Below are 12,103 nucleotides of genomic sequence, written 5' to 3' on the forward strand. Positions count from 1 at the left end.
TTTTTCTTTCAAAATTTATCGGTGCATTTTGAGTATTTTGCTTACAATACAGTTAAATAACTTAAGATAAAATAACAGATTTCATTGTTTCAATAAATAAAATACAAACATTTGATAAAATAAATCTTAATTAAAATGTTGTAGATATGACTAAGCCCTGTAAATTTTCTAGAAAAATTCTAAAATAGGGTTGTGAGATTTAGGTAGGGTAAGGTTTAAGAAAGGGATAAAACGTAGAATTTTTATTATGTTTAGAAGAATATATAAAATATTAAAATATAACTCTGCAGTGTATTTTAAACACAAGGATTAATATTCATTGAATGTACATTATGCTTTTAAATAATCAGACCTATATAGCTGTTGCTTAAATTGAGTTTATCCTATATTCCTGCTTATTTTGATTAGATTCAAAATGATGTGCTTTTTAAATGAGCCTTAATACATCCATTCCCTAATTACTAAAAAAGATATCATTAAGAACATGTCCTTATAAAAAAAGACATCCTGACATATTTATTATAATTTAAATCTTTATAATGCTTTTTATTTTAACCTGACAAATATATTATAACTCAAATAATATAAAAGTTGTTTTCTTATTATTTTAAATAAAATTTCTATGGATGTATAAATGCCAGTGTTGGATGTATTTATGACATATAATTGAAAACGTATGGATGTGTAAATGCCAGTGTCAGATGTATTTTTGACATATGTATAAAAATATTGGATGTGTTTTTGCCAGTGTTGGATGTATTTATGACATGAGAATCGATTTTACTGTCATTTATACAGTAAAAATTCAGTTTGTCATAAATACATCCATTGCACTGGCGAAAACACATCCACTGTAAATTTGCTGGATGTGTAAATGGCAGTCCCCCGCTTGATTATCCTAGTTTCCCTTTTTCTTTGAGTGCTTAAAAGTTTCACTTTATTTATAATCATTTTAAGACACTGCTTCACTTCTTGCGAGCTTAATTACAAGCAAGGGGAAAGGGATATTTATTTATTTGCTATTGTCCTCTTCCTCCTCTGTTTATTGTATCTATGCCCTATATTATCTTATACAAATATAGTTCTACCTAATAATTACCAATTATATTTTTTACTACAAAGTTATTTTATAACTAAGTATGTCTATATATGATTATTAGCCGGTCCCGGATTTTAAAAATTTTGTTAAAATTTTTGCCCCCAGCCAAAATATGGTTGATTTGTGCAAAAAAATTATCCATGCAAAATATTTCTTCTGTAATGCAAAAATTGCGACGGTACAAGCACTGCAAAGTTTTCCAAATGTGCAAAAAAAAAGGCTTTTGTACCATACCAATTTTAAAGATTTTTACAAAATTTCAATTCTATTGTTTCGATATAAACCTGAAATTAACAACAACAAAAATGATATATATATGAAGGTGTAGCAAGTAATCTTCCAAAGTCAAAATTGTCAAAATTGCATACAAGTTTCAGCTCTACATTAGCCTGTCCCGGATTTGAACAATTGTGTTAAAATATTGGTCCCCCACCAAAATATGGTTGATTTATGCAAAAACAATGACCAAAGCAAAATATGCAAAAATTGCGACGGTACAAGCACTTTGAAAATTTGAGCCCCCCCCCCTTATGGAGGTCAAAAATCCATTGCATCAAAACTATGGCTTCATGGTGCTCCCAGGAAAGGCATTGAGAAGTAGAATCAGGAACTTTTGTCCGTTTCAAAATATCTCGTTCCTAGCCTGAGAAAATCACAAAAAAAACATCAAAAAACTCCTACTAAATAATTGGACAATTCTCAATAAACTCTAAAAAATGGTGTTTTTTTCGTTTTTTCTAAAGCTAGGAACGAGATATTTAGAAATGGACAAAACTTCCTGATTCTACTCCTCAAGGCCTTTCCTAGGAGCACCTTGAAGCCATAGTTTTGATGCAATAAATTTTTGACCTCCTTAAGAGGGGTCTCTAGTGCCTCTTTAAATATATATATATTTTTTTTTCGTGTCTACATATGTTGCGTTCAAGTCTCTTGAATATTAAAAATTTTCTTTAATTTAATTTCTTTAGTAAATTTTTTACTTTTCTGATGTTTTGAGGGAACTCTTAAAGTAAAGGTATTATGGTATATTACAATAATTGATATTGAATACGTGAATATTGTGGAAATGTTGCCGTTAATTTAGGTTGCTAATATAATCCTCATTTATTGGTCAGTAAGGTGGGTATCATTATATTAGCTACATGGGAGAAATATTTCATCAGGGAATCTATCACACTATGCATGTATTCTATAACAATTATTACAATTCTAAAGGAACGTACTTACTCTCTTGAACCGATAATAGAGTTGTTATGCTTTTTAATTTGTAGCAAACAATTAAAGGAATTATCATGAAAAGTTTGAAATCGATATAAAAATTATAACAAGATATATGTACATACAATTACAAAATAAACCTGATGTAAAATATTCAATCATTTCTAATCAATTTATTTGCATAGATCATGTCAATATAATGAAAAATAATGACAATTATGTCCATAAGGAGCTCAGCAACAACAACATTTTAAACTTAATTTATTATTTTTGAACAGGTTACAACAGGATAAATCACAAGTTACTTAATTAAACATATGGAGAGACATACATCTATAATTGGGCTCTACACTTCAGTTCAGGGAATAGACCTACTGGTCCTGTGATGGTTTTAGCTATTTTCTTGGGGGTTGGGAAGCAGCTAGTACATTATACATATACATTATTATCAAACAATCATTATTTACAATAATAATCAGTATTTTATAACAAAAATATAAGCATAATGTTTTGCTTAGGTAACTATATCAATTTAGACCAAGATAATGTGTCAGGATGGAACTTGTATACAGATACTGTGCGCCAGTCTTTGTCCTCTTTACCCTTGACTCGTTCTTCATACACTATTTTTCCACTTGAACTAAATTGGTATAACCTAAACACCTTATCTTCTTGTCTGTCACCTCTCCAGAATAGTCTGCATCCTATCCAAATGTCTCTATTAGACAATTTGATTCTGTGCATACCCTCTTTTAATTGTTCTTTTTCATTCATTTTATACAAGTATTCACTTTTATGTTTAAAGTTATGAACAAGTACAAATGGTTCTTGAGAATTTCTATAAATATTGACTTTAGCTGTATTTCTACTCTTGTCGCCATACATGATTTCTCCAAGTGTAGATGTCTTGTAGAAGTTGGATTCATCCTTTATGAAAGATTCAAAGTCTGGTACAAATTCTAAAATAGAAAAATTAAGTTATAATGGTTATTTCTCGTATTATAAACGGCTTTCCGCGGATATAGAATGTACAATAAGAGATATAAGTTTTCCGGAATTTTAATGTAGGGAGTAGATTTGAAATCTGCATCAAATTTTAAGGATATTTTATAAAATTCGTTTTTTGTATGATTCTTTATCTAAAAGCGGGAATACAAATTAAGTTAATTAATTTTGGCATCCGTGATTGGTGGATTTAAAAAATCTGCGCTCTGATTGGATGTCGTACATCATTCAACCAATTAGAGCGCAGGTAGTTTAAAATCCACCTATCCTATTGGTCAAAATTAATTAACTTAAAATGTATTTTCGCTTTTAGATAAAGAATTTTACAAAAAAGAATTTTATAAAAAATCCTTAAAATTTGATGCAGATTTCAAATCTAATCCCTACATTAAAATTCCGGAAAACTTATATCTCTTAATGTACAATTATAAGATTAAAACTAGTTTTTTTTTAGCCCCGTTTAGTTTTAATCTTATGATTGTACATTTCTATATTCGTAGAAAACTGGATATAATACGATGCTAGACATAGTTTTTTCGTATTCATTAGAACCGGTTCCTATCCACCGGATTCAAATGAATACGAGAAAATATTTTAAAAGAAACATAAATTAAGTATTACAAATAAATTGATGTCTGTTTTTGAATCTTTATAATCAATATAATAAACGCGAAAATTCTGTCTTGTGATAAAAATAACTAGTATTGAAGAGAGTAAGGTCTAAAGTGATGTTAATATATATCTTTAATTATACTTTCCTTTAACTTTTTGATTATTGAGTTTTATTAATGTTCTTTAAATAGAAGGGATAAGTGCCAGAAGTAATTATCAATAAGTACTTTTGTGAAATACATTATAATTAAATCTGGTGTTCATATTATTAATACATTTAGAATGAGTTCAAACACTTTTTACTCTCAAGAAGAAATGGTATTAGTGGAACCATTATTAACCTGCTCTTTCGGTTTTTACAGTTCTTTCATATCAAACAAACAATTAAAACATTGAGATTTTTTTTTAGAATTTTCATTAGTGTCCTAAAGAGAATGGAAAATATGTTCTATTACTAATAACCACTAATATTTAAAGAATTGTAATCAGCCAGGCCCAACAACAGCCTACATGTTTATAAATTGAGACAGAAACACACCACCACTTAGCAATACTATGTGCCAATGAAATTATAAGAAACTATTGGTAGGATTAAAATCAGTGGAAAATGTGAAACAAAACTCCTATATTTAGGATTTTAAAACTTTACCAAGACTGAGAGGCCAATCTGCATGGGCTGTTAGGGCAGCAAAGAAGAATCCTGAACAAACTCTCTGTATTGCATTGTCAACAGTTTTCATATCCTTATCTAAAAGTTTCTTTTCTTCATCTCCTTCCTTCTTGATATCTATGGCGGATGAGTGAATGTGTGTCATATAAGTTAGCTTGAGATCCAAATACATCAATCTAAACAAAATTACATAAAAAATTATACAACTCATAGCAGGGTTATTGTTTATAGTTTAACTAAAATAAATAAATATAATAAATCCTTATACCTTAATCTCTTGATTCTAAAGTATTCCACATACAAAGGGTCCCAACTATTTTGGCATTTTTCCTTGAATACCTTCTTGAAACTTGTACATAAAGCTTCTTCACTATAGTCAGTCAGCCCCTCTTCTAATTGGTTCAAGAGTATTGGAAACTTGTCTTTAATGTCTAAAATGCTTTCCTGCTTTGTAAGATTTTCATAATGTTGAATAACTGTTGTACAGCATTTCATGGAATTTTCTTCATTTGACATCAAGTTCTTAAAATCATTTGTCAAACCCTACAAATTTTTCAATTTAAACTTTTTGTTAAATTGTAATCTAATTAAAGTTACTAGTTGAATTGTAATAGAATTAAAGTTATTTGTTAAATTATTATAAAATTATAGTTATTTGTTGAAAAAAAATAATGTAAAGTATGTAAGTTTTTTTATATGTTTGATCATGTATATAGCCATAACTCTATGAAAATGCTTACAAAAAAGGTCTTTTTCGACCTAAGATACTAAAACAGCTTATTTACAAGCCCAAGTAATATCTATTATGGTAAAATTTTTGTATTTGTAGCATTCTCTAATCAAGAGAAATCCCAAAACATACAATCAATGTTTTAAAATTCTTCAATTCATAAGGTAAATGTTGTAATTTTTAAAAAATGATTATATTTCTTGTTACAACTTTTTACTGGAGGCTGCTACAAATACAAAAGTTGGACCATAGTTCAATAGATGAGTTGTCATAATGCTCATGTACTTTGATATCATCTAGGTCATCATCACTATGAGTAAGAGCATCTTTAAGATCATCATCCACAATATTATGATTTAGATAATCATTATTTTACCACATTAAAAAACTTTCTGTTTTTGTTTATTTGCTAATTATTAGTTACAATTAATATCTAACTAATATTATACATATTATTTAAGAATTATTGCATAAATCCTGTTTAAAAAAGTTAATTGAATAGAATCAAACTTTAAAAGTGAGAGAAAATTACAAAATATTTATTTTTCCAATGATTTATGGTAACCATACATATGAAAACTTACACCCAAATTTGGGTATTTTAAGTATTTTAAATAATTTTCCATGAAATAGAAAGATATTTCTAAACTGATTACTTGGTTTTGTAAATAAGCTGTTGTAGTATCTAAGGATCTTTTTTGTAAGCATGTAATAGAGTTATGGCTACATACATGATCTAACATATAAAAACATACAGATTTTAGATATTTACTTGGTTCCAAAAGGATATTTCAGGTAGGCATTTGTACGCTGTTCTTTGCCTCCAATCCAGATCATCTATGAAAGCTTCCCAAAGGTTCTTCCCAGAACTCTTACATATAAGAAGAGACTTAAAGAATCCAAAGCAAACAGTCTGAATAGCATCTTCTGCAGTCTGCAAATCTTTATCAAGAAGTTCCAGTTCATGATTTAAAGCCTTCTCAATATCCATTGCAGGTATTGTTCCAGGGCTGTGCTGATAATATGTGCATTTCAAAAAGAAGTACATTGCCCTGTAACAAATAGATAAGGTACATATTTCCTATAAACTTAGTTTTTTCTTGTTTTTATATTTTAGATTGTAGTAAATTCATTATTCAAGATAAAATTGTACCTGCTATCCCAAATGTAGATAAAAGCTTTCTTAAGAGGCTGGTAGTCTTTAGAACACTTGGACTTCAAAATCCTTTTGAAAAATATTGTGAGATTGCTAGAAGTAAAGTCTCCCCGACTGTTTTCAAATTCTGCTTTAAAATCCTTGAAGTGGATACTCCAATCATCCATACTTACTTTATCCATGAAAGCAAGGTATTGTCTTTGAATTACTTTGCAGCCTGGTATGTGGGTCAGGTCATTGAGCATATCATTCATTTCTGTTATTTGATCCTAAAAAAAAATAGGGTAATATCCTCTTAGAAATTTTTTTTTCATTTTTGAAAATTTGAGAATTTTTATTAGGATTTCAAATTAAATTTTTTTTTCATTTGTCTCTTTCCTTTTTGGGTAAACTTCTTGCCTAAAGGGAATGTGAATGTAAAAATTTCTCATCATGTTATCAAATCTTAACATTTTCTAAGCACTATACTAATCAACCAAAAACGTCCTATGAACAAAAATCGCAAGGATTTATGCCTTGATTTTTCAGCATCTTAGGAGGGAAAAATGGAAAAACACATTTACTATTTGTAATCAAAAGTGGGCGAGAAATGGACCAACTAAAGTTACTTGGTTACTAATAAATAAACCTGATTTTAGCTTTGTTATTGTATTTGATATTAAATAAAAAATATTGCTTATTTTATCAATTTCTAAGTAACTAAGTAACCTTGGTTAAGGGCAAGAATTATGTTAAAAGTAGGCTTAACCATTAGGAAAAAAGGAGAATTATGTCAAAATGATAATATGAATGAAATAATGTTATGGTTTGATAATCTGATGAGAAATTTTTTCGTTCACAGTCCCTTTAAAGAGAATTTTTCTTAGTAATATGATTAAAACATAATGACAGTAAAAATAGCTCTTTTATAAAAATGTATTAAAAATAAAAGATGAAGCAAATATCTAAAAATTAACATCCAAATTTAAAATCATTCAGTATTAACCAAGAACAATGCTTGAATTCTTTAAATTAAAAATAAACAGTGTTTTCACAAAGTGGCTTATTCCCAATATAATTAAATAATATACATAGATTTATCTTAAATGTAAAGAATTAATATATGCAATAAAGTTACCTACTTTAAAAGACATTTATAAAAAATTTGTTTGAATAATCTTATTTTACATCATTTTTAATAAAAATGAAATTTTTGTATTGCATAATACATTTGCTTTCATTTTACAAAATAATTCCTTTACAGCCTAATCTTATGTGTTTTAAATTGGCACTAAATAAATTAGAAGTTTGTTATTAATCTTTATTTTCAACTCTGTAGTATGATTCTACAGATGTGATAGTATATTTTTGATACCAAATATTTAAGTAAACTTTTATTGAATAAAACAGTAATTTTATCTCAACATTGCATAAATAAAGAAATAAAAGGTTTTCTATGGGTCTCAGGGGCGTCCAAGCTTTTTTTTGGGGGGGGGTAAAAAATTTTAGGGGGGGGGGGGTAATTCGTGTTTGGGGGTGGTAAAATGGCGCGCGAAGCGCGCCGAAATTTTTTTTTACCCCCCCCCAAAATTTTTACCCCGGGGGTAAAATTTGATTGGGGGGGGTAATTACCCCCCCCAAACTAATTTACCCCAGGGGTAAAATTTTTGGGGGGGGTAATTTAATTATGTAAAAAAAGCACCTACCTAATCTATTAAGTTAATAAGTACTATCCTATAACATAAAGTAGTAAGTAAGGTTTATTTGACTATAGCTTCAGATTTCATTACTTTTAATACTGAGTTCTCCTTTTTAGGAAAGCTTCACATAGATCCCATGATGGTTCCACACTATTATAGGTCAATCCTTTGAGTGGTTTTAGGCTTTTTTTCTCCTCCCTTTTTACCCTTTAGAAAACACGAGTTCTTAGATGCTAAGGGCGCCACTACTATCTATAATACAAAGTAGAACGATGTCTGTCTGTCCGTCTGTCCGTCTGACCGTCTGTCCGTCCGTCTGTCTGTCTGTCCCTTAAGATCTCGGTAACCACTGAACCGATCGGATTCTACTCTTCAGGGTATCTACCTATTGGTCCTGTGGTGGTTTTAAGCTATTTTCTCGGGGGGTGGGACACCCCCAACCCCCCCAAAAACCAAAAAATCCCCCCCCATTTTTTTTTTTTTTTTTTTTTTTTTTTTTTGAAGGAGTTTCCATGGTCCTTTATGGTCTCTCGCAATAATTTTTTTTTATCACCTCTTGGGCAAAGCCCCTAGAGGCTAGGGGCGAAGCCGCTAGTTCAAATATATAGTAGTATCTCATTCTTTAGAACATAAAAATACAATAATTAACTCACTAACCAATGAACCAATATGATTATACTTTAAAGTGAAACGTCTTATAGGTCCTGGTAAGTTTTATAACTAGTTTTGAGACACCCTGACATCCTCCCAAAAGAAATCGCCTATAGAAATTCTTTTTCATTATTTAATGAAATATTTAATTTAGTTAGGTATCTATTTTATGGAATCTTCAGTGCTTTACAATTACATCATAGATCCCCCCCCCAAAAAAAATTTTCAGTAAAATTTTTTTTTTAAGAACATTCAATTTAGGGGGGGGGGGTAAATACCCCCCCCAAAATCGTAGGCCGTAGGCACCCCCAAGGTAGGGATAATTTTTTTTTTGGGGGGGGTATTGTTCAAAAAATTTTGGGGGTGCCAAATGGCCCATTACCCCCCCCCTTGGACGCCTATGATGGGTCTGTGTGTGTGTACCAAAGGATCTCACTAACCACTAAACCGATATGGTTCTCCTTTATACGAAGGATAGCTGGAAAGGTTTATGACTATTTTGGGTACCACCAACCTCCCAAGAGAAATTGCCCCTAGAATTACCTAAAAATTTTTTTTTTTAATTTTTTTTTTTAATTATTATTGAAAATGGAGTGGTCGAATTACCCTCCCCCACCTTAAGGGCTCTTAGAGCGTAGCTGCTAATCCTTATAATGAAGTAATAGTATATTTGTCTGTCTTTGTGTGTGTACTGAAGGATCTTGCCAACCACTGACGCGATTTGGTTCTTTTTTTATGGGGTAGCTTTTCATAGGTCCTGGGAAGGTTTACAACTATTTTGGGGGAGGGTACCACCAACCTCCTTATATAAATGGCCCTTAAAAAGAAATTCCCTGCTCCCAAAAATTTTACCTGAACTAGATGAATGTCTTTTTTCAATTCAATCATGCCATCCTTTTCTTGCTCTTCAAGTTTCTCTTTAGTTACAACTACTTCCTCTAGAGAGTCTACAAACTCTTGATCTTCTTTGCTAACCATGTCCTTCAAGTTATCAACCCTTTTGAACACTCCAGAAATCACATTTTTAAACGCCTTAGTCACATTCTAAATTATATGTATTCTAGTTGTAGTTAGAAGTGTTTCTGTACTTAAATCATTATTGCTACATTTGCTCTAGTTATGAATGGCTGTGACTTTTTTTTAAATAACAGATTGTAAATAGACAAGAATATAAAAAAAGGATTTTCATTTGCCATACACAAAATTAAAAGTTTCAGTAAAACCATGTGGGACATAAGGCTATGGACGCGGAGAACAGTTTTATAGAGGAGGAAGCCTGCAAAAAATACATCACAAAGACTGACACAATTAAACCCCAAATTTGAAGCCTACAGATCTAGTAACAAAAAGTTTAAGGCATCTTAAATGACTTTAGGTAGTTGAAAATCTTTAACATTTATATCATTTACATTTGTTTGTTGCTAGTATTTAACAGTCACAGAAGATAAACAGATTTTTTTCCAAGAGATTATAATTATGAAAAAGGTGTTTTATTGTAAAAATATAATCAGCAATGCTGGTGAAATTTAATAATGAAATTTCTGATATTTTCAAGATTTTCAACACCCTAAAATGTCATTTTAAGAGCCTGTACTTTTTTGTTATTAGATCTGAAGGCTTACAATTTTGGGTATAACTATAGGGTCTCTTCTTGTGGCAGTCTTTCAGCAGTTTTAATATTAATGGAACATATTCAAGTTTCTTTTAAAGAATTAAAACTAAGAATCTGACATAAAGCATAGTGAATTTTTTTAGGATATTTGTTTCAAAATTCTTACCTTCTTTGTCTGTTTCACATAAAAGTTTGCCATTTCAATAAAGCCCATTCCAATACATTTAGCTCCAGTACACCCTTCAACTGGAACATCACCAATGATATTTGCAAGTCTGTTAATCCTTAAATTAATATGTTATTTTACTTCTAGAGGTTGGGAAAATCAATTAAGGGGGACAAGGAACGCATATTTGGCTGTACTCTAGTGTGGGTTAGTAAAAGACTGAATTGAAATTTGTTAATAGAGTATGTTTTTTTTATCCTTGAGTGACATATTGGAAGAGAAACATGTATTAATTGTAGAATAGCTGCACTTCTCTAAATTGAAAGTAAAAGAAAGAGGAAAAGGATATAAAGATAATAGTTATTTCTCGCATCGTATTATAAACGGCTTTCCGCGGATATAGAATGTAAAATTATAAGATTAAAACTGGTTTTTTTAGCCCCGATGTGCCGAATCTTATGATTGTACATTTTTATATTCGTAGAAAGCTGGATATAATACGATGCTAGACATGTTTTTTTCGTATGGATGAGAACCGGTTCCTATCCACCGGATTCGAATGAATACGAGAAAATAGAAAGAAAGTGTAATTTTACAGAACAAGTAATTAATCTCTAGAGTAACTTGAAAAATGTCTAACTTACCTATTTGCTGTTTTTGCAACTCTTGGAATATTTTTGGATACAAATATCCTGTTCATTTGGAGGTGATCAAGAATACCCATTATATCCTGGCTTAAGCAGGACCATGTGATTTACAGGAACCTGTCAGTCTAAAGACCTCTAAAATATATAACGATTTAGATTCACATAGTTCAAAGACAAAATATTGCTCTTTAGATCAAGCAACTTGTTTATGAAAAAATCACGTCTAAAGGCAATTTTATCTAGATCAATAATTAGAATTTGATATAAAGGTGCAATTGACAAAAATATACATTTCATATAAAGTTACATTTGACATATAGGTACACTTCACATATATGGTACGTTTCAAAAAGAGTACATTTGACATAAAGGTACACATCCCATAAAGATTCACATGATTTCAACATAGAAACAAATCAAGGTACATTTCATAATAAAAACATTCGATAATCTAAAAACTAAAATTTAAAAATAGGGGTCGGGGAAGTGCACCACACCATGCAGCGAAGTACCCATGAGAAAGGCCGCCCTAACCCAATATGAAAGAATCTTTTGTAGGGGGGTTAGGGGCGAAACTACTAGTTTAAAAATATAATCTCAATTAGGATATTAAAAAATATTTTGAGTATTTTTTTTAAATATGTTATTTATATGTGTATAGTTTTACATTCTGTTTATGTATTTAATTTTGGTAATTAGTCAATTACCAGTAGTAATAACTATTAAATATGATCACAAAGATTGGCTGGGAATTACTCGATGTGCGGAGATAAAGTTACTGCGCATGAATCTTGTAGGCTTGGGTAAATCCAACCTGTGCATAACCGGTAAGTGCCAAGCTTTTCTACAATTGGGACT

The 12,103-nt window shown here is 30.3% G+C and overlaps 1 protein-coding gene across 1 annotated transcript; it reads right to left on the reverse strand.

Moving 5' to 3' along the window:
* Positions 1 to 2,495: 2,495 nt before the first annotated feature.
* Positions 2,496 to 11,427, reverse strand: LOC145319542 (uncharacterized). Its single transcript, XM_080161730.1, has 8 exons — positions 11,243 to 11,427; positions 10,599 to 10,716; positions 9,673 to 9,864; positions 6,488 to 6,759; positions 6,107 to 6,386; positions 4,873 to 5,147; positions 4,584 to 4,780; positions 2,496 to 3,276 (listed from the first exon to the last, which is right to left on the reverse strand). Exons 1-8 carry the CDS (start codon positions 11,320 to 11,322, stop codon positions 2,840 to 2,842), a joined length of 1,851 nt encoding a protein of 616 aa, XP_080017856.1. The 5' UTR covers positions 11,323 to 11,427; the 3' UTR covers positions 2,496 to 2,839.
* Between the last annotated feature and the right edge of the window lie 676 nt (positions 11,428 to 12,103).

Source organism: Acartia tonsa, chromosome 5 (assembly GCF_053477335.1).
Source record: "Acartia tonsa isolate MP-2025a chromosome 5, ASM5347733v1, whole genome shotgun sequence".
In the NCBI taxonomy this organism is placed as follows: Eukaryota; Metazoa; Arthropoda; class Copepoda; order Calanoida; family Acartiidae; genus Acartia; species Acartia tonsa.

What these genes read in the sequence shown, in the direction of transcription:
- LOC145319542 (XM_080161730.1), bottom strand. Translation starts at nt 11,322, where the DNA reads ATGGGTATTCTTGATCACCTCCAAATGAACAGGATATTTGTATCCAAA. An exon ending in GTTGCAAAAACAGCAAATAG is followed by an intron (nt 10,717 to 11,242) that starts GTAAGTTAGACA and finishes TATTAATTTAAG; the next exon opens with GATTAACAGACTTGCAAATA. An exon ending in TTTAGAATCAAGAGATTAAG is followed by an intron (nt 4,781 to 4,872) that starts GTATAAGGATTT and finishes AATTTTGTTTAG; the next exon opens with ATTGATGTATTTGGATCTCA.